At 36.8% G+C, this 24,097-nt stretch overlaps 1 protein-coding gene across 1 annotated transcript in view; it reads left to right on the top strand.

Annotated features, from left to right (window-relative positions):
* The window catches only part of il1rapl2 (interleukin 1 receptor accessory protein-like 2), a 244,302-nt gene that overhangs the window by 132,876 nt on the left and 87,329 nt on the right, over window positions 1–24,097 (top strand). Inside the window, exons 3-5 of the mRNA XM_072663356.1 lie at window positions 8,528–8,801; window positions 19,174–19,360; window positions 20,985–21,138. Of these exons, the coding sequence (XP_072519457.1) occupies window positions 8,528–8,801; window positions 19,174–19,360; window positions 20,985–21,138 (615 nt within the window). The remainder of the gene's footprint in view (window positions 1–8,527; window positions 8,802–19,173; window positions 19,361–20,984; window positions 21,139–24,097) is intronic.

The raw sequence follows: 24,097 nt of genomic DNA, 5'->3' as shown, positions 1-24,097 counted from the left end.
CACCACACACAGAATCAAGCTCCTCCCATGGCCATCTCAGTCCCCAGACCTCAACCCCATTGAAAACCTGTGGGGTGAGCTGAAGAGGAGAGTGCAGAGGAGAGGACCCAGGTCGCTGGATGATTTAGAGAGATTGTGCAAAGAGGAATGGTCAAAGATCCCTCTATTTGTATTCTCCCATCTTGTAAAATATTATAAGAAAAGATTAGGTGCTGTTTTGTTGGCAAAAGGGGGTTGTACAAAGTATTAACATCAGGGGTGCCAATAATTGTGGCACACATGATTTGATGTTAAACAATTATTTCTTAATGTGGGATTTTTTCCTACTAAATAAAAATTTACTTGAGTTAAAGGTTGGATTTTACTCTTTTTTTCCATCGTGGTCCTATATTATTTAGAAAAAAACTCAATTTATTAGAAGCTAAAGAACACATCTTAACCAGGGGTGCCAATAATTATGGAGGGCACTGTAAATGGAACAATAATTCTGGCTAATCCACTTTGATGCAGGTTTTTGAGTCTCTGACTCAGTAAAGTTGCTTACTCATAAGACGATAATGTCAGTTTTAATCTATTGTGGTGGTTTATTACTTGTTCTTTTTACTGGGGAGCTAATTCCTCTTTTATTCCATTAAGTTGTTTTAAGGAACCTGTCATGGAAATACATGGTTTTATCATGTATTTAGCAGGACTGTGCATCGTAGTAGGACTATGCAGCATGTTAAAGACATTAAATGTCTAAACGCTTATTTTATGCAAGATGGACATATAAATGAGACAAGAAAAAAGAAACAAATCAAAGTGAAACAATTACAAAAACAATAGTCAGAATGTACACAAAAGTATTGGTATGCTTGAGAGGATGTTTGATGTGTGTTTTTGTGTATGTGGGCTTCTATTAAGGTGTGTGATATGTTACGCAGTGAATAACTCCTAAGACGCCCGCCCTGTAATATCAAGGTGCTTTGTACATAGATTGGGGTTGCTTAATTAATTTTTTAAACCAATCTTCAAATCTCGAAATAGATGTCCATTGATGCACAGCTTGTCGGCAACGATGGAGACTCGCTTTTCAGCCATTTATTGTTCTCTTGAATTGCAGGAAAAAAGTATGCCCTACATACTCAACATCTTATGTCTGAATATTAAGTATGATATCTTTCCTTTCTTTGTTTTTTTTTTTTTTGGATAACCTCAATGTGTGAGATAAGCATTTCTCACTGCAAGTCATTCATTTGTCTGTGTGTAAATTCCAAATGGCATTTCACTGAGGTCTTTTACCTCTTGGTGCAGTATTCCGAGTATGTTACGTTTTTTTTTTTTATTATTATTATTATTTTAGTAGTGTTTAAGTCATCTGTATCTGGGGATGAATCCACTTTCTTACATATTAATAGACCTTCCAATATAAAAGTTTGTTTCCCCAAAAAACCATAAGAATAACCAGTTGGTTGTCTAGCAGCAGCACAATTTTACATTTCATTTGGAAACCAAAATCCTAGATTCTGGAGAAAGACTGAAAAGGCACAGAATCCAAGATGTCTGAAGTCCGCTGTGAAGTTTACATAGGTTTGGGGTGTTGGTCTGTTGGTGGTCAGATGTGCTTTATTAAGTCCAAAGTCAGCGTAGCCATCTACCAGATTTTAGAGCATTTCATGCTTCTATCTGCTAACTAGCTTTATGTAGATGCCGAGTTTCTTTTCCAGCAGGACGTAGCACTCACCCACAGTGCCAAAACTACTACCAAATGGTTTGTTGACTGATATTACTGTGCTTGATTGGCCAGCCAACTCACCAAAAACCAAACTTCTCAAGAGAAAGATGAAAACACCCACCCCAGCAATACAGATGAGCTAAAGGTCACTATCAAAGCAACTTGGGCATCAATAACATCTCAGCAGTGCCACAAGCTGATTACCTCCATGCCACACCACATTGATTCAGTAAATTTGTGGTAAAGGAGCCCCAACTAAGTATGAAGTGCAGAAATTAATATACTTGTCAGAAGTTGGACATTTCTGTATTGTACATCCTTCTCAGTTGGATTATGGCAGCCTTTCCATTAGCTCTGTGTTACAGTATTTTTATACTTCATTTTATTGTTATTTTGGTTCTGTTCTTCTATGGACATGCACTGTTTTTTCATACTTTTAGTAAAGGAGTCATTTCTTCTTACTTTCATTATTTAATTATTATATTAGTATGTGTATCTGTATCTGACAGCTGTGTCAATGACAACTGTACAATGACAGTTTGCCTTTTTGAATCAAATATAGAAATAAAAATGAAGCTTTTAATGATTATATTAATATAATTATATTACTAGTTATTGTTCATAAGTTAACATGTGGTTGCATGTGACTGCTGTTACTATGTGACTGATTCATGTTGTGTTATGTTTCACTACAAGCATTGTAGGCTTCTAGATTTGCTGTAGGTTCAAATTGGACTTGTTTTTTTCTGTACATCTGGTTCAGCATATTCTGCTTTGGTGTCAGTCCAGAATTATGTGTTCAATCATGGTTATCTAAATATATTTGGAGGCTGAAATCATTTAATGATCACTCAAGTAGAGGGATGGTGGACATTTTCAATTCCAATTTTACTAGAATGCAGACCATATCAATCAGACCAATCAGCCATAATATTAACCATCGACAAGTAAAGTGAAAAACACTGATTCATTCATATACAGTGGTGTCCATCAAAGAATAAGATATATTAGGCAGCAAGTGAACAGTCAGTTATTAGGTGTTAAAAGCATTTTTTTTTTGAGACAAAATTGTGACGGCTAGGCAACTGGGTCAAAACATCTTCAAAACATCAGGCAGGGGGTATGCAGTGCTCTCACAAAAAAACTAGTCCTTTTTTTAGTACTAGTCCTATTTGGAATTTTGTCTTGGAGTGAGGTGGACTTGAAAATTATTGTCGAAACTGTGTCCAGTGCAGCTGTTGTCTAGTGCAAATGTCTAAGGTTACACTAATTAGAAACTTTTTTGTAGTGTTATTGTCTACTATTGCTTTCTTTGGTCTCAATATTACTTACTGTAGTAATGGTAGAATCTGACTGGAGCACTGTGATGCGCTGTGAAATGAGCAGTGATTGGAGTTGTCAAAATCTAATTATTAATGTTCATGATTGCTTAAGTAAAGGCGGTTACTCCAACAAAAGCAGGATAAACTTTTTTAATACCTTTGATTTTAGAAGGAACAATGAATGAGCAGATGTATTTCCCTGAAAACGATACTGGGGAGCACAAATCCTGGTGCTAAACCTTGCAATATGCCCTTGCAAACTGGAACCTTAACCTAGAGGGACTTCACCATGATCTTGCTAGCTTCAAGAACTCACTGGTCACTCTATCTGCAGAAGAAGAAAGCCTTGGTGAAGTCGTGGATGATTATCGTTCTTGACTCATGTTGCAAATCTGCTCATTTCTTTTACAATGTCTGGAGAATGCAACCTTTCCTCTCTAGAGAGGCCACCCAGGTGCTTGTTTAGTCTATCATTTCAAGACTTGACAACTTCAACTCCCTTCTGGCTGGTCTTTCTATGTACACCATTAGGCCGCTGCAGTTGATCCAGAATGTGGCGACACGGGTTGTCTATGATGTTTCTAAGTTCAATTATATTACTCCTCTGCTGCGTTCTCTTCACTGGCTTTTTGTAGCTGCCCGCATCAGATTTAAAATCCTGATGCTGGTCTACAAAGCCGAGAATGGACCAGCCCCTCTGTACTTGATGGCAGTGGTCAAAAGCCGATCTGCACCAAGAGCCCATCAAATTTCAACTATGGCTCGGCTTGACCCACCATCCTTTAAGATTCATGGAAGACAAGCATCCAGACTTTTTTCTGTCCTGGCAATGAAGTGGTGGAACGAACCTCCCCTGGGTGTAAGCGGGGTTGCTAACAGAGCAGAGAGCGAGGGAGCAGAGGCTTTCCACAAGAAATCCCAATATGTTTTAAAATATCGATATACTGCTCAGCCCTAATAGAGAGCGGGAGAGAGAAGTGGCATCTGCACAGAGATGTTTCTTGCCTTAAGTGTTCTTCTGCATTAATATAAAGATATGATTTGTAGTGCATGGCATTACCAAATTCCCTAGACTTCAAAACAAAAACAGCCTAATGCCCTATCAAATCTCTCCTGCAAAGTCTTCACGGCACTGACAGGGTGAATAAATTCAAATCCGGTTTGCAGTATTGCAGGGCAGCTGTGGTCAAGTCGATTTATATAAAACGCCTTACAAGTTGCACGCTGATAAACTGCTGCGCGAGCTCAATCACACGAAGAGGGCCATAACCCCAGATGCATTTCCATATTTATTTCTCTCTGATAAGATTGGTTTTGTCTGCGGCTGAGTGTAACTCATTTCAAGGGACATATCGTAATGGCTGCTCCCTTCTGCCTGCCTTTCTGTTGCCTGGGCTTCTTTTTATACCTGTGCAAAGATGCATGTCCACTGTAAGCTATTCATTGACATTTCTTGAAAAATAATAAACAAGCTATCAAATGCAAGGCATAGCTGAAATTGCACATCAGCACAATGTATAGGTGGGCTATAGCTCTGACATTGACATCTCTTACCCCTCTCAGCTGTCATGGTTGAAATTGCTATCCTACTTCATAGACTTGATGGACTCTGCTAGTGTGGCAAGGAGGTCAAGCTATTATTATTGCGACAAGCACCAGCTTCTTTAACAGCTTTCACAAAGGATTTTGTTAGCGTGTACAACTAAGTGGCAGAAGGGAGTTAAAAAGTATGGGAGTTGAAAGATAGAATGGCACTGAAGTGTTTTTGACCTATAGCAATTGTGATATCACCATTGTAATCATATCATAATTAAATTAAAATATTCATTTATAATTATTATAATATATTATTAATGTTCATTTTAAAAAACTGAATGCCTGATAACAGAATTGTCAGTTATCAAATGTAAATTGCAATAATATACTGCTAGGGTTGAAGCTGCTAAAAATCCTTTAAATTTGTCTGGTTTCCATAAATATATTTTTTCTCTTTGTTCAAATGTTTCATATTATGTAATGCCCTAAAGTTTACACTACTTAATGTAGTATTCTTCTGCATATACTATAGTAGCACATTGCATATTCCTAAAGATCAGCAAAATGTAAACCAAACACATCATTGTAGCACTGTAGCAAGTGTAATGTGGATCTGATATGATCATATGCAAAGCTGACAGCTGAAAGCTGTTTTTTGGCCTTTTAACAGACTCTAACAAAACCGCAAGGAATGCTGGGAAGCTCCACCTCTGTCACTACAATTTTCAGACGGGCTGCTCAACCTTAATGAGGTTTTCGCGACTTTTTTTATCAATATGCAATAGGCATTTTTGCCTAGAAGCTTGCCTGGTATTCCATCATTCTTTACTGTAGTCTGCTGCTTTAAAAACTAGATGGTAGGTTTAATTGTTTTCATGTCTTTCGTGTCACAATATTTTGGGTGTAAAATAAAATATTGCCCTGCAACACCTTCACTGATTGGGTACTGAATGGGTATTGAGTATTCATTGCCATTAAAGATCAGCCAGTTTTATCAACTAAACAATATTTTGTTTGGGGCTCCACACTATAAAGAGTGAGACGGTGAAAAGGGTGATTTGAAGTAGTTTTTGTTGATAGAAATTATTTTCAGGCTTTTATTTTTTTACAATGTAGTTGTGATGGTTATAAGAATGTTGGTGAAGGATCTGCTTGTGAGTTTTGCATCTGCTTGGCTACTGTAGATACTATAATAATATATTGCTTATTCCATCATCTAAATGTATACCAAATGTATGCCAAGCACATTGTGTACATGTAGCACTTACTTTTGTGTTCGTTTCGTGTTCGACTGAAATGCTGACAATAATTTAAGTATTTTAGGCCTATTAACAGAATCTCATAAAGATGTAAAAGAATGCTGAGAAGCTCCACCCCTATGACTACACCCCTATTACATTCAGTGGATTTATTTGATTTAATAAAACTAATTCAGTTGAACGTACAAACCATTTTGGGCAGTGTAATTGTAATGTGTGTAAGTATGTTGGTGGAGGCTCTGCTTGTGGGTGTGTGCTTGACACATATCCTTAGAGATGATCACAGATTTGTTGGAAAGCTTTTCATACAGTGGCCTTTAATTCTCACAATGAGCCGCAGATGATGCAGCAGTCTCTTTGATTTCAGTAATCTTAACTGTGAACTGTGCTTTGTGAAAAGTTCACTGCTGCCCTCTATGCCATTATGGTTATGTTTCCTGTGAGACATGTTGCCTCGCCTGCTCTTTTCAGCAAAACACTTTTTTCTTTCTTCCAGAGGCCATTTCTAACCTTAGGCCTCAAAATTAGGCCACATCCATATGCAAACATTTAGGTAGGCACTGAATAGAACAGGATCAGCCTCATCTATTTGTAACGATGCCTTTGGCCTGGATAGGGGCAGCGGTGTGGCAACTAATGTGTCTCCTTCCCGTCTCTGGCGCTGAGGTGCACCTAATAACCAATGAGCAAATCATTCAGAAAAGTGCATTCTCTGCACCGTAACCTGGGGCAACACATGGCTGCCTAGCTGGCGCACCTTAATGTAATGTGTAACCTGTGCACTCGCCGCGGTGCCTCAGCTAGAGAGACATCACATTAAGGCAACAGACCAAAATAAAATGTGCAGCTATCGCTGTCTCTTGCTCTAATCTCTTGTGCATGCAAGTGTATTATGCAAGAGTCCATTCTTTCTTGCCATACATGATGGATATCAAATTCTGCCCTCATCCAGCACCAGCATTAAAATTCAATACAATTTATCGATACAAAAAAAATGTGTTTTTGCGAGTTTTTGCTACAAATCAGCTCATAACCAACTTTCGTCCCATAAAGACATCCACCTTGGAAGAAAAAAGGGAAATGTATCACCCGCATGGCATCGTGTCATTTCTCATGTTTTTTTTTGGAACAAGTTTCACTGAGGAGTGATCTGTTAGTCTCTTAGGTGACTGTGGAACTTGTTCAGACATACATATTTTACTTTATATACTGTTTACTTATTACTTTATATCCTGTTTATCATTTAAAGTACAATTCAATCACCAAGCCAACGACCTGAATTTTAATTATGTAAATTCCAAGCACTATTGATATGAGATATATATATATACTCTTTAGAATATGATGATTCTTTAATGATGGGGATCAAAAGCAGTTGACCTCAGAAGTTTTCAATGGGGAGAATTCCAACCATTTAATGCCGCTCCACTGCCTGACTTTCATCGGAAATTAAGTCTACAGAGAGGTCATTTTTTTCAGTCAGGAAGAGCTTATCCCTTTTTGTCTTACCATATGCCATTATCCCTGCACTTGTCAAATGCTGAGTTTGCTTAGCACATTTCCACTGAGTAGGAACCATGGCACATTGACACATCTCCACAATCATTTGCAGTATAGAAGCAAGCTGGTGTAAATGGCAGTCCTAGTCAGAGTCTAAAATACCAAGAGAGCACTTTAAAGGAAGTGTAATAAAGGCACAATGTGGCATGTAAGAGAGGTTTATAGCGGTAATGGTGGTCTAAAAGGCAGAAACTCAAAATTTAAAAACTTAATTTACATCAAACATGAATATTTAAATCCATCATGCTCTTCAGTTGCTAGAAAGCATTTAATTTTTTATAACAAATATTGTGGTATTAGACAATAATGTAAATATGATACAATTAAATGAGCAATTAAGTTTTGATTTTGAGTAAATAAATAAGCAAGACATTATAATTATTTGTTGCAGAGCATGTTAGCTTAAGTATTTCCAAACCTCTTCTTGGTTAAGTCTTGGTTAATTTAGTTATGATCTAGTACCTACATGTAGTTGTCAAGTGCAGTACAGATGGATAAAGTAGTTGACATCCTGATATGATCTGTGAGATGTATAAAATGCTGTGAAGGCCTATTTGGCCTGTGGGTTTTGAAAGAGGGTTCTGAAATTTGTTTTTGAATAAGGGTTCATTATTGTAAGTTAAATCTATTTGGTAGTCAAATATAAAAGTCCTTTTAAAGCATTTCTATCGATCCATTCATAAATAAATGTTAACACAATTTGAAGAAATCAAATTATCTGCCCAAAACAGGAAAAATTCTGACATTTACTTTTTTAACCATGTTTTTTTTTTATTTTATTTTTTATAAATGGAAGTTGTGTAATTCCATTTAGATGGTATAGCACAATAACAGTAATAATCTTTCAACTACATACCACAGACACAGTAAAAATATGATTTTGAAATATGAAAAAATGTAAATGGAAGCAGAATTAACTTTTGAAATAATAATAATAATGTAAATCAATTGTAAATATATTAATTGCCAAACACAAGTTTTTAAGATTTAAACAATAAGTAAGTAAGTACAACAAGTACAACAAGTATTTAATAATTAAATTACATTTACATTTAACATTTAAGAGTTAACATCTCCTTTTGATTCTTAACTTGCTTGTCTTAATGAATCTCTTTTGGTTTTGCTCTATCCAACAGTGGATGGCTGTATTGACTGGTCGGTGGACCTGAAGACATATCGCGTCCTGGCAGGAGAGCCTCTGAGGGTGAAGTGTGCCCTTTTCTACAGCTATATCCGCACCAACTACACCATGACCCAGAATGCCAAGCTGCGGCTCATCTGGTACAAGAACAAGGGTGACTCAGAAGAGCCCATTATTTTCTCTGGCCACCGGCTCAGCAAGGAGGGCGACTCCATCTGGTTCCGCTCAGCCGAGATGGAAGACAATGGCTTTTACACGTGTGTGCTCAGGTGCGTTCTACTTAAACACCTCCACAGTGTCCTTACTTTGTTACGGGCACATCTTGTAATGAATTGCATGTACTTCATTTAAATGTTTACATACTGATTCTAATATAGTACTTAACATGATTTTATCTTTTAATGTCCTTGCTTTGTAGTGATGATCAAATAATAACTAGCTGTGTGTTTATCCACAGCTTTATGCATGAAATTTGGCACTGTGTAATTGAGACGCATCAAAAACAGCACAAACACTTAACAGTGTTTTGCTAGCAACAGTAGGCTAACACACACATTCTCTAAGGATCTCAGTTTTCACTTCCGTCAGATTTAAAGTAAACCTGCTCGCCACACACACACCAAACACTTTGTGATCACATTACACTAATGTTGAAAAAATAAATGCTTTCTGAGGTAAAACTACATTTAAACACTTTTTTGTTTTCTTTCGAAAATGTTTATAAATGTTTAAAATAATGTTTTAAAGGGACTACATTAATGACAGGTTTACCTATTTATTGTTTAGTTTTGCACAATAGAAATATTTTATATACACAAGTTATTAAATATGTGTATTAGAAGTAAATTGAGCCACAGTTAACCTACAAAAAAAATACTTACTGTTTACACTAAGTAGACAAATATATCACCTTAACAATGAGTGCATTTAGTGGCTACAAGAACAATAGATTTAAAAATCTTCCCTGCCAATGGTTAATATTGGCTGATTCAAACCTGCTGCGGAGGCAAGGCCAACATGAACCTTACAGTTGTTGTTTGACAACACATGCAACATGTGTTTCTGGTATCTGGTTGTCTTGCATTGGATTACAAGCTACAAATGTCTGAGTATCGCTTGAAAAACAGTGTTAAACACTACAGCAGCAGTAAATCTGTATTCCACACTATTACGATTAAACTTTGGCAGTAAATCCCCATTTCACATGCATGTTTCATTAACAATGGCTGCAGGCATATTGCTAACGTTAGCAACAGCTGTTGTGGAGCTTTCAGGATATTAAATATGGTATTCTTTTCAGCTTTTAGATATATTTTTGTTTGATCTGGTGTTTGCTTAGGTTAGGAGTGGTTCCATGGCTTTGCAATTTGAGTTACAAATATTGCAAAACCGCACTTTAGGCTTGCCCCTTGTGTTAAGCTCGAACCGAAACTGCTGCTGATTGATTTCATGTGAATAAATAAAAAATAGTCTATATTAGGTTTTTGCATTATCAACCACAAATTCATTATCCAACCATATAGACAACTTCAAGCCTGTGACTTACTGTGACTACTGGTATGGGAATATTTAAAGAATGTTCATATTAAAACTTTAATGTGCATGCTACATTTACCCTGTGTTAGTCTGTGCCCTCCTCTCCCAAGTCCATGACACACTTTACAATAACTATGTAAGCATTCCATAGAAACATTTTTTGTTATTCCACAATTATTATATATGCAGTATTTGTGTACTTGTGTAAAAGGATACTATAAGGATACTATTAGGATAATATATTGTAATATTTCTAGCATAATTGTGTTAGCTATAATAACTATAATACATCTAATAAATACACAATTTAACTTATATATGTAAGACTTTTGTAATTTTGTAATAAAGTAGTCCTTTTTAGTTTAGCAATTTAAATGAATTTTTTTTTCTATCTTTGTAACCCTAATTATAACATATATTTTTCTAGGCCTTTGTAACAGCATTGTAGCATTCTCCCTATCCTGTCTAATTGGCACTGAGTTCCTGCCATTCCCATCATTATGCTTATTATCAGTAGTATCCCACTCATTTGACTATGCTCACAGAAAGACATGGCACATACTGTCATTGTGTCAGCACACAGCTACCAAGCTAAGGCTATTCAAAAAGCTTTGGATGGAATTTTCAATGTAAAAGCCTCATCTTGAAATAGCTACAGTATGTGCTCTAGCCAATTTAGTTTAGAACCTACAGGTATTATTAATCACCCTATGTTCATCTCTTTTAGACCTATGCACTGCCTCCCCACAGCCCACACCCCCAGGTCTTTTTTTTTTCTGAAGGGCTTCCTCACATATCCAATCATTATACTGATTAATCATTCAAAACATGGCTATAATTCTTTATGTTTCAGTCCCCCTTTTTGAATACTGACAAGAATGCACATGACAAATACAATATGCAAAATGGCATGAAACAAGCAGACAGAAAAAATATACTCAACAAAAACAAGTCAAAAAAAAGAAACAGAGAGAGGCTGGGAGGACACCTAACGTGCAGACAAAAGGAATTTCATCTGTCACAAGCCAAGCTACTGTGGGGTACAATCGCTGTAAAATAACGCTGACAGAGGCAGCTGCGTTGGAAATGACAGGAAGGGTTGGAAAGTAGGGAATCTATTTTCTTGTGAATACAGTCCCTGCAGGAGGGGTAATTCTGTGTTTCTATCCAAGGCAAGCACACACCTTCACCAACAAAATACAGTCGCTGGCACTAGTCACAAAAAGTCAAAATCCCTACACTCTTAATGTGTAATATGCTGCAGGCAGTGATGCCAGCCATGCATTGGGAATATGCATTGACACTTTACAAAGTTCGGTCTTACTCTCCCAAAGCTGACAGCACAGTCAACAGAGAAACATTTTAAAACAAATTTAAATTCATTTTGCCTTACCCCTTAGATATATATATATTTTTATATATTGAGATTTTTTTGTTAAAAACCCTCCCTCCACCCCTCCCCACTGCCCTGCTTTAGGTTAAAACAGTGTATACAATAAACCAATAAACAGACACTGTGAACATTATTGGTTAGCCATTCCACACGTATTAAGATAATATTGTTGCTTATTTCACTTAGCCTAAGTTGATGGTTTGCATATTTTCAAAGTTAGACATTAATATTGTGATCTATTTTAACATGGGTGATTATTTCACACTCACCTGAAAAATGATTCATTATTTATTTATTTTTAACAGCAGGAGAAGAGTTATGTATGAATTTGAATTTTAAGTTATTATTGTGTTCTGTTTTGCATACAAACAAATGTAGTTCACTAAATAATTAACTGTGGGATTAATAATATTATAGTTGTGTAATTACATTGAGATGGTATAGCAGAATAACAGTAATAACTCTCAGTCCGCATATATTTCTATATCTCTTATTCACAGACTCAGAAAAAATATGATTTTGAAATATAAAATATGGCTTTTTCTGTGGGTACAGTGGCAGTGTGACATGGTTGATGCAACCTGCGGTGATAATGCATGCCAGGGTCTTCTCCCAACACCCATTTTCCAGATTCTCTCCAGTCAGCCTGTTCTTCATCTCCAACCATGATGGAAAGCAAGACACATTTCACGCCTCTGCAGAAACAATGAAGGCGCGTTTAGCTTTTGTTCGGTAACTTGATGTCTATAAAGAATCAGACACATGTTGCCTGGCGCTGAAGAGTATCTTCTGAAATATTGCCATTACATGTTGTTTTTATAGTATTTAACTCAATAGAGTTAAATACTATAAAAACAACATGGGAGAGAGAGAGAGAGAAAATGTACAAAAGGGACTGTACAAAAGAGAAGGCAAAATATAGGGCAATAGCCCTATATTTTGCCTTCTCTTTTGTACAGTCCCTTTTGTACTATTTCTCTCTCTAAAGTCTCTTACAGTCTAAACTGTAAGCACTAAAACAACCTGTTGTGTTGTAACACACAATTTAACTGAATTAATTGTAGTCAAACAAAATGTATTACTAAAAAAACTCAAAAACACAATATGTGTTCATATGTAAAAAAAAAACAAAACAAAACATTAATTTGCTCAGTCAAATATTTAAATAAAATATCAGTATCTATTTCTGTATTTCTGTAACAAACATTGAAAGCTGTAGCTAACAAGGTAGTTCTTTGGAAATATCTAACAGATTTTACCTTATAAAAACAATATTTATCAATTTACCATCACACTCCAATGCAACATGACTGAAGTGTAAAATGTTTGCCAACATATACTTTATATATATAATATTTTTATATTTTTAATACAATATATTTTAATTATATTTTGACTATTATTATGTCCATACAATAAGCCAGCATAATATACTGTTTTTTCCAAAAGCCAAGTCAATGTAACTGTTTAAACTGCAAAGACTACACTGCTGTCTTTATTGCATGAAAGGATAATGAAAGGATAGTTCCACCTGGCTTGTACTCAGTCCTCATGCTGATTTGCCCACTGGGACAATGGCTGAAAATTGCCTCCATAGCTAAACCTGACACGTTTATATTAAAGTAGTCTAATGAACTGATTAATTAATTAAATGGATAACCCCCTAAAATATTCTTAGACACTCATTAGATATAATGACAGATTGGTGTTAATACTTAGCGCCACAGAAAATGTTCTGAAAGTCCACTTTAATTAACCTTACAAAAACCATATCTTCTTTATAAATGCGTTACTGGGTTTTTTTTAGGTTTTGATTATTTCATGCTAATGGCTAGTATTTTATGGACATTGTATTACACTGTGTTGCGGTTCATATTGACCTTAACTTCTAGGTCTAATGGCCTGGTCAAAACATAAATAATGAAATAATTTAGTGTTTTCCTGTACAAGTGACAACACTGTAAGATATACAGCTTAAAGTTGTATAAGTCCCCTTACATGTTATCATGACACTTGATGGATTATGCATTAGTCAGAAGTGTAACAGAGCAATAGTGTGAAATCTTGTAAAGCAGGAAGCCTGAGGGAACTTCCAAGCAACCGAGAAATTGGAGGTGAGTATTCACAGTGGCAGCATACAGCGATGAAAACAGCAGTACTCATCTAAATGTGAAACGGTCTTATGTGTGTTTGTGATCCTGGAGTGTGGCACAGTGGTGCTCCATTATGGTAATGATGTTCAGTAGGGAAATGGAACAATCATACAGCTTCATATTTATAATCTTAGAAGTGGTACTTTCAACTCCTTTCAGCTTTTGAAAATAGGTAGGCCACGGCCAAATCATAGATATGCTGCTGTATAGCACTAAGATTCATAACAAGAGTAGAGTGGCTCGTGTTTCAGTTGAGAGATCACAGAATTTTTAAATCAATACTTGTTGCACATTACTGATCAACCATAATGTTAAAACCACTGACAAGTCCAGTAAATAACATTGATTATCCTGTTACAATGGTACCTGTTATGGGTCAAAACATTTACATAGAATGTCAGGGCAGCAGTCCATGACCTCAAGCTGAAGAGACTTTGAGTGATACAGTAAGGACCCAAAGCACACAAGTAAATCAACAAAATAAAAGGTTAAAAGAAAGTGTGTGTTTTGAATGGAAATCCTGTTGAGATGATGTTGTATGACCCAAAGAGTGTTGGGCATGCAAGATTCAACTAATCTGATTCAACTAATGGTGGGTGTTAAATTGGGGAGTGTTAGTTGAAGCCTCTAGGAGAAGGGTTAGCGATCACTGCTCTAGTATGTTACAAAACAGGTACATTACAAATCCTCAAGTTCAAAGGCAGGCATATTCAGAGGTAATACTCTTTTACTTAGGTGAACATCATTGTCTTTTAATATGTGTGCTGGGACTATCTGCGCTGGACCACTGGAGCATCATTTCTCCTCAATTACTTATGTCCTAATTAGCAACCCCGGGAGAAGAGTGCATGGACACATTTGCCTTTATAACTTTTTTTTCATCCCCATAGCCTTCAAATTCTGCTTCCAATGACTACTACACTTGCTTTTTCTCTTCCACTGAGAGCAAGTTTTGAGGCTGTCTACCCTTATTATTATCACTGCACTGAAAGGCGGTGCAATGTAAGCATGTTTAAGGCCTGAAAGACTTACTTCTATGTCTACTCTTATTGTGGCCACATAGACCTAAAGATGTATCCTCCCACACCCATTTACCCTTGGGCCCATTGATCCACATCACATCAACGTCTGGAGAGGTTGTTCATGAGCACTCAACATGGTTGATGAATCAACAGAAATAGAACTGAGTTAGAATCAGGACCCTTTACTGCATACTCAGCACTCGGCTTTACCAAAGTCTATGAGTGGCGTAGAGGTCACACATTTAAACTTTTGAACCCTAAAATGAGATATTAAATAGGATGAGCTTTCCTTTTGTGTTACAAACACATATACTGAAATAAGGATTTCAAGACCAGATGTCTTTAGGAAATTTAGGACATTGGCAGTCATGTTGTTTTATGTGACCATGGACCATGTACTCTGTTAGTATATATTGGTTTTACTAACTTGCAAAACAGCCACCCACAAATTGCTGTTTTTGTGTGACATGACCAAATTGGTACTACAACATGACACCATGACACCTACAACATCTTATACACATTTATTTTATGTAAATGTATTTTTTCATTAACAGCTGTATGCAGAATGTTTGTTTATTCTTGTATAACTCACAATCTAATTTATGTTGACCTGGAAATTGGATTTAAATACATTGACACCGTGATTAAATTTAATTTAACCTAATTGCCAAAAAAAATGGGCACCAGAATTTCCTAGTTCAAACTCTGCTTTAATGGTTAGCTTTATTTAGATTTTCATATAGTTATTCTGTTTTCTAGGTAATTATTGACATGGAATACACTAAAACATTTTGACTTGCAGTGCATTATTTTTCATTATCAGCATTAAGCAGATGTCTTTTGGGGGGGAAATGGCATATATTATCCCTTTAAATGCAACATATAAAAAAGGTATTTGAAAGTATTTGTGCACTTTCAAATGTCTGTCACAAATAAAATAAAAGAAAAGATGTTAAAAGGGTTAAAAAAAACAAGATGAGTATATAATATAATTGCCCTTCCTCTAAACCTAATAACTGATAATAACATTTGAGATAACTTGTGATCAGTCTTTTACATCGCTGTGGAGGAATTTTGGCCCATTCTTTTAATTAGGCTACTTTGAAGGGTTTCCAATGATGAAGTGCCTGTTAAAGGTCTTGCCACAGCTTCTCAGTGATTTAGGTCAAGGCTTTGAATTGGCCACTCCAAAACCATAATCTTTTTTTTTTGTGACATTCAGATTATTGTGCTCCTGCATAAACCAACCTCGGTTAAGCAGAACCGATGGTTGGACATTCTCCTTCAGGATTTTCTGATGGAGAGCTTCATGGTGCCATTATTATGCCAAGTGTCTAGGTCATGCAGAATCAAAGCAGCCTCAGACTATTTTGCGAACTAAAATAGCAGGTGTGAAAGGTGCCGTGAGCCATGGTCCGAACCAAAGGACCAAAATTTGTTCAGGCCAAAAAAAGGTAGTCTTGGTCCGGATCAGGCCTAGTTTTTTTTGAGTACTCTGCTTGAAGTCGGTGCTGCTGGTAAAAAAAATATATTATATTAGCAAGAAAGTGGTAACAAAATAAATCTGTAAATTTATTTTATCTGAAAAGGGCTACCTGCCGAATTGACAAAATGGCAACAGTAGACACAAGCACTTTCCCATGGATTGACATTTTGCTCAATTCTTATTGTGACATCATGTACACTGACTTTAACTGAGGCAAGTGAGGCCTGCAGTTCTTACAATGCTTGTCAGGGTATATTTAATAAATGGACTAAAAGAAAAAGGAGACCAACATTATACTTACACACATATATGTATTTAATATATATGTGTGTAAACACATACACATACAGTCATGTTAAAATTTCTGAAATCTGAAATCTGAAAATCACATTGTATGATTTATAAAGAATTAATTTGCAAATAATGGTGGAAAATAAGTATTTGGTCACCTACAAACAAGCAAGATTTCTGTCTGTCACAGACCTGTAACTTCTTCTTTAAGAGGCTTCTCTGTCCTCCACTCATTACCTGTATTAATGGCACCTGTTTGAACTCGTTAACAGTATAAAAGACACCTGCCCACAACCTCAAACAGTCACACTCCAAACTCCACTATGGTGAAGACCAAAGGGCTGTCGAAGAACACCAGAAACAAAATTGTAGACCTGCACCAGGCTGGGAAGACTGAATCTGCAATAGGCAAGCAGCTTGGTGTGAAGAAATCTACTGTGGGAGCAATAATCAGAAAATGGGAGACCTACAAGACCACTGCTAATCTCCCTCGATCAGGGGCTCCACGCAAGATCTCAGCCTGTGGGGTCAAAATGATCACAAGAACGGTGAGCATAAATCCCAGAACCACGCGGGGGGACCTAGTGAATGACCTGCAGAAAGCTGCGCATCTGAAGTTTGCTAGAGAGCACTTGGATGTTTTTTTTAAGAGTATTGGGAGAATGTCTTATGGTCAGATGAAGTAGAACTGTTTGGTACAAACACAACTCGTTGTGTTTGGGGAGAGTGAATGCTGAGTTGCATCCAAAGAACACCATACCAACTGTGAAGCATAGGGGTGGCAACATCATGCTTTGGGGCTGTTTCTCTGCAAAGGGACTAGGACGACTGGTCCGTGTACATGAAAGAATGAATGGGGCCATGTATTGTGAGTACTCCTTCCATCAGCAAGGGCATTGAAGATGAAACGTGGCTGGGTCTTTCAGCATGACAGTGATCCCAAGCACACTGCCAGCCCAACAAAGGAGTGGCTTCGTAAAAAGCATTTCAAGGTCCTGGAGTGGCCTAGCCAGTCTCCAGATCTCAACCCCATAGAAAAGCTTTGGAGGGAGTTGAAAGTCTGTGTTGAGATGAACTTTTGTTATTGACCAAATACTTATTTTCCTCCATTATTTGCAAATAAATTCTTTAAAAATCAGACAATGTGATTTTCTGATTTTTCTTTTCTCATTTTGTCTCTCATAGTTGAGGTCTACCAATGATGTCAATTACTTCACTGTTTACATGGATTATTATTTCTAATTCTGTGGTGGGGTTACGCGAAACTTGTTACTATGTCCAAGTAATTAAACTTTGGTCCAAAGCACATTGTTCTAAATGTCCTGTTTTTTGTCTGGGTGTTCTCTAGAAAACTCCCATTAATATTAAACATGTTGTATCCACATTATTCCACAGTTCCCATATACAAGCATGTTTACAAGCTCTCTATTTGATTAATCTCTTTTTTAATGTTGATAATTGTAATTGGAGCTCATCAGGATGCTTGGTTTATTGTAAAAGTACATGGTGGCATAATGTTTTAAAATTGCATTGACTTCATATTGCTCACCCAAATAGATGAAGCAAAAAGAAATACATTTCCTTTTTCTTTGCATGGAAATAATTAGACGTACTTGGACCTGCATTTGTGTTTTTTTTTTTTGTTGTTTTTGTTTTTTTTTGACGTCAAAAAGACTTTTCAATAACTGGCTTTTATTAAAGCGTAGATCTTGTCAATGGCAGATCCAAGCAGGTAGGAGTGACAGATATGTAAATTCACAGGCTATTGATGACTAGGGAAGGAGATAAATGGATAGGGATAGAGATAGATGAGAACTAGGTATCCAATGGCAATTTTTTTCTGCTGGGACCACGGCCAAGTCTTTACCACAGTAATCCTGTCGTTCACAGAGGGACATCCCACATACAGTGGCCTGATGTCCAATTCGCCAGCTGATGAATGTTTCATGGTGAAATGTTAAATCTTGGCATCCAGCTTGTTGAACCTGTTAAAGGAGCTTCAGTGCTGAAGCTGACACACCAGGCTGCTGTGTAATCCCTGGCCCCAAGGCCCCATGAATTTTTAATAAGAATAAGGATACAACCATCACCCCTGCACCTAAGCTGCTGAGATGCAAGCTGTCCGTTAGGGGGAACACAGTGCGGTATGTCCTGGGAAAATCATTATTTATGTAGTGCTGTTCTTTTTTACTCATTTCTGTGTGCCACATCAGTAGCAATAATGTTTATATTTCTCCTTGTAGAAAATTTATTGGTTCCGAACATGCGTATAATAAAGGGCATTAGATAATTGCTGAATTCCATCAGTAAATATTTCATTGTGGGTTTTTTTAAGATGTCATGAACGTAATTGTTTTGTGGTGCTGCTGTAGTGTTCAAAAATGAGAAACAAATTTGTTGCCACAGCCAGTGGTAATCCTACGACCTGTGTTCTCAGACAGTGATGGTTGCACTTTATACAGTTTCTACTTTATACACTTGCACAAAGTACAATGTACAGTGAAGATTATCAAATATTTATTTAGATAATAATATGCCCATTCAGCTGCCCATTGTTGTGGCAAATGACTTACTTACAGTGAACTAATTGGAACTGAGAAGATCAGTTATCCCTTTTAGTTGAGATCATTGTAATTTTGTTGGTGTATTTATGCAAACAAGTGGAGAAAACAGTTTGTGTTTATGTAGCAAATGCTACTGAATAAAGCAAATGAACCATTAGTCAAAAATACTTTTATGAATCTTATATCTTTACAGAAATACAACATACTGCATGAAGGTGTCCATGTCCTTGACGGTAGAGGAAAGTGATGACGGCCTTTGTTTTAGCAGTCAAATACGGTACTTGGAGAAGGCAGAAATCACCAAGAGCAAAATGATCACCTGCCCAGAAATTGATGACTACCTAGCCCCTTACAAACAGCCCATCATGACATGGTATAAGGTATAGTATTGAATTTATTTGTAGTGCTTGCTAGAGACACAATAAAATCTGATGGAATGCTTCTGCATTGAAATGTTTCATATGTCAAGTGAAACTGTTCATCAAAATTAATATCAGAATCTCCATCAAAAATGTTTTAAAGCCTAATCTGAATTCAAAGATGAAGATCACAAATACGTCCTCCCTCTCTCTTTCTTTCTTTGTGGGTTGTAGACACACTGGAAATCCAAATGTTTGTGGACACTCCTTCTAATGAATGCATACGACTACGTTAAGTTGCAATCTTTCCTGTCACATATGTGCAAATGCACACACACAGCTTGTCTAGCTCCTGTTAAAAAAGTATTGCCAATAGAATAGGACTCTATGGAACAGACAATCATGAACCTATTGGCACAAAGCCAGGCGTGGGCTAGGGGGGATAAAGTGCCCATCATTAAGCTGTGGAGCAGTGTTGTCTGTGGAGAACTGTGTTCTCTAGACTTATGATCCATCTCACACTTTGGGATGAGGTAGGGTGGCGATCAAATAAATTAAAATCTAGAAATATTTACCTGGAAAGTAGAGACAACAAAAGCAATCCAGTACTCCAACAAAAGCAAGACAAATTTAAGATTTTTCATTAAATTTAATACCCTTGATGTAGGAAGAAACATGAAAAAAGTAAGTGAGCAATTGTCCCAATACTTTTGTCCACATACAGTTGCACTTCTTTTTAACCCCTATTGTGAAGTAGGTTTATTAGCAAAATAAATCAAACAAGAACAACTGAAAGACATATACAACATAACTAATATAACAAGTGACCAAGCCACTTTTAATGCCAGTTTCTGAATTATTCATCCTTTTTATGATCAGTGGCATTAGTACTTAGTAGTGCACTCTTTAGCTGTTAAGACCTGCTGCAAACATAATGCATAGCCAGACAACAATTTCTGGTAGTGTTCTTGAAGAATCTTAGCCCATTCTTCATTGTCAATGGCAGTTCACTAATATTCTTGGGTTTGTGTGCTGCAACTGAAAAAAAAGCCCACCAAAAATATTCTATGGGATTCAAGTCAGGTGCCTGTGGCAATCACTCCAGAATCTTCTAGGACATCTTCTGAAACCAATCCTTTCTGAACTTTGAGGTATGCTTGAAGATGGTCACCCTCAAATTCATGAATGTTAGTGTACTGGAGGCCACTGCCCACAAGGAATAAGATTCCTCAGGAACACTGCCAGATGCTGGTGTCTGGCATCACTTTTGCAGCTCATAACAGCAAAAGCGTGCTCTACTACGTACTAATTAGTACTACGTACTAATCTTGTTATTGTTAAATAACTCTGAGACTGCAGTAGTCATTAAAAGTGTAATTTTCTGATTGGAGAAACCACTTGTTATATTGGTTGTGAATGTTTCATTTTTCAAATTATCCAAATTTTTTGTTGGGGTTGAGTCATTTTGAGTGCAACTATATTGCATTTGTCCACACCATCAGATAATCCAACTATGCTTGTCACTATATTGAATTACTTGTTACAAAAGAAACCTAACTGTTGAACAAATGTGTGAAAGTGCAGTCATAGACCCAACGTGTTATTCGTGTCAGCTGTTTTGTTGGACTTTGATTTGTATCTACAGGAGTGTCAGAAGAAAGAGTGGAGGAGCTCTATCATCATCAACACCACCAGTCTGTGGATTCCAATAGTGGAGGAGGATGATGGAGGAAACTACACCTGTGAGCTACAGTATGGGAGCAGAGTGGTGAGAAGAACAACAGAGCTCAAAGTCACAGGTACGTCTTGCTTTGCATATACACTTGTACATCAAACCTGGAGATACCAGGGTAGTCTCATAGGGCCATACAACATCTGATAACAAGAATACTTGGATGTGTTTGGGAACATAGACTTATAAGGATAGGAACAAAGTAAAATACTGATGCAGAGTTAAAATATGTGAAATGACTGCTACAATTTATTGTTGCAGTGTGCTTGTCAGAATTATCGGACAACATTAACGGACAACAAACCTGCTGTATGTACCAAAGATGAAATCAAACATGACATAGAGAATCTTTAAATAAGGCTGTAATTAAGCATGTTGATGTGTGTTGAGTGTGTGTGTGGAGGATGCATTACATGCATTAATAATTTACACATGGAATTATTTGGCTGTTATTTTTACAGACAATTGCAGAAGCTAGCAATATTTTGTCATGTTATCTGTTATGCTCTGGGCATCAGAAGGGGAGGACACACTGTTTTTAGAAGCCAATTTTTCTTCTATTTCTATTTTCTTGTTTTTCTTCTATTTCTACTATCAAATGAAAAGTAAAAGGGAGATTTTCATGCTTTAAATGCCCCAAAACATCACAAATTCAAAATGTTTAATAAAACAAGGAAATAGAGACTGAAATGTTGTGACATTAAGGAAAAGTGTTGTCTCAAAATTAAGTGCTGGTCCACAATGTTTCCTTAGCCTGCTGCCACAGCAATGTTGCTGTATGTAGTGTAGCAGTTTCTGAACAAGCCAATTGTCCATTCAAATCGGAACGGACACATAATTGTTTCTGTAGCCAATAAAGGTATGCAAGTGTACAAAGCGGGTGTTTCTAATCTGACAACTCTTATGTGCATGCTAAATTCTGCCCTGAATTTTCCCTAAAACTCAATAAACATGTTTAATACTATGGTGAATTGGTACCCATACTGTAGTATCTCAAATCATACAATCTCAGCAAAAATGGTTCTGTGTAGTAGTACATGCTTCGTCTTTAAAGAGAAATATTACTATCAGCAGTGATGTACAACAGATTTATTTATTCCAGCTTTTGACTAGTATTTCTTCAGCCATACAGCAGGCCCGGCATTCCAGGCCAATGCATCTGACCCTAAGGGTGTGTACTTGGTTCTGACGGTAGGACGAGCAGCTGCCAAGTGCAGTGTGAAATCAAGCCCCCAGCTCATTCACCCTTGCCTGCCTCAGCCCCTCTGAACACAAAGCCTAGTCTATCCCAGGGAGCCGCTACATGCCACAGCAGACAACACTGATAGGATAGCTAGTACATGACCCACAGTGGTGAAATCGGCTCAGAGCTGTACATCCTGCATGGAGTCTCAGAAACTAACTTTGAATAGCTTTCTAACAGTTACCTATGCACAACAAACATCCATGAATGTTTATCTTGTTTATCCAGTATATCAACCCAGTATCAATAACAGTAGTCATTTCAATGAATGCATTTTTGATTTTTAAGTGTAATCAATTGATTGTTATTATTATTATTAATTATCAAATTACTTTTAAAATCTTTTCTGACCTTAATACCCTAACATTATCTAGAGGGCTAACGAATATACTTCTCACATTTAAATAATTAAAAATAGAAATTCTTTAAAGCAGGTTACATTTGTGCTTCTAAGTAGAAATTTAGATTGAATTTAATGAATTTTATTTTTGCAAGTCTGGTTTTGTTTTTGAAGGGGAAGTTTACATTTTGCCATGTGTTTGTAATATTTCAACATCAAAATAGAAGAAAAAGAATCAGTAGGACCTGTTAATACAAAATGTGAATCAGTTGTACAGATAACACCTTATGTAGCTAACATTTATGGTCATTTAATTACATTTAACGAGTATGGCAGAAGAACAATAATAACTGAACATAAAGTTTACATGGCACTCCTTGTATTTGATGATATGGCAGTGGGACCGATGACATTGCCTCAAAGCCTCACATCCAGAGCTAAGTGAGTCATTTTGGTGTGCTAATGAGCTAAAACCTAGAAACAGGATGTATGAGCTGTCAGGAACAGCTGCTGCTTCCTTTCTGTCTTCGTCTGCTTCAAGATGACATCAAACGACAAACTCATTTGTCTCCACATAGCGCTTCATGACCCTTCATGTTCTGTGATCCGACACTAAAGTGTGTCAAAGGCATCACATGCAGGCAGAGGTTGTCTCTTTGCCTCTCTCTTTCCTCTCCCTGGCCATAAGTGGGAGGTTTTTCACACTCTCTGAATTGAGCTATGGTACTGCATCAAAACCAAGTGCTAAACTTCTTCAGTCAGTTTCCCAGTGGTCCTTCAGTTCCACATGCTGATACATCTGGTGGCAGATGTTATTGATGAGATCATGTCTTTTAAACTGTAATATGATTACTCATTACTCACTGCCCTTTCTCTACCTGTACAGGCATCAATTATAAAGTAAGGAAAAATGAGTTAAAACTTGTTTTACATATTAAAATTATAAATGTCTCATGCTGTTTGGTGACCTAGAAACTAGTATAATTCATCTGCTAGGTGACTTTTTAAAAGCAACATTATGTGTATTTTGGGGTATTTTTGGAGAATATAATTCACTGCGGTGAAGACAATTTGTGCCTTGCAGCAAATGTGCACTTCACAAGCTGAGAGATACAGAACTGACATAAAAAGTGAAAGAAGCATTTGGACTGATGCAGTAGAGTAATGTTACTGGATTTTACACAAATATGACCCAGGTTAGGCAGCATTACTCAGTTCTCACGAGCAGTCTCATGCCCGCTTCATCAAAGTTACGTAGTGCAGTTCCCAGCGTTCTCCTTTTTACTACTGAGTGGAGCATCAAAATGATTTTGAAGCTGTTATTTTGAGGTAATAATGCTACATAAAGTTGCTTTAAACACAGGAATGGTTATCAATTGGTTTCATATTAGCATGGTTAGATGCTTTAACAGGTCACTGACTGAGTTTACAGTGCCTCTTGTG

This window comes from Salminus brasiliensis, chromosome 19 (assembly GCF_030463535.1).
Source record: "Salminus brasiliensis chromosome 19, fSalBra1.hap2, whole genome shotgun sequence".
Classification (NCBI taxonomy): domain Eukaryota; kingdom Metazoa; phylum Chordata; class Actinopteri; order Characiformes; family Bryconidae; genus Salminus; species Salminus brasiliensis.
The sequence above is the reverse complement of the archived record's forward strand: the minus strand, read 5'-3'. Positions and strand labels throughout refer to the sequence as shown.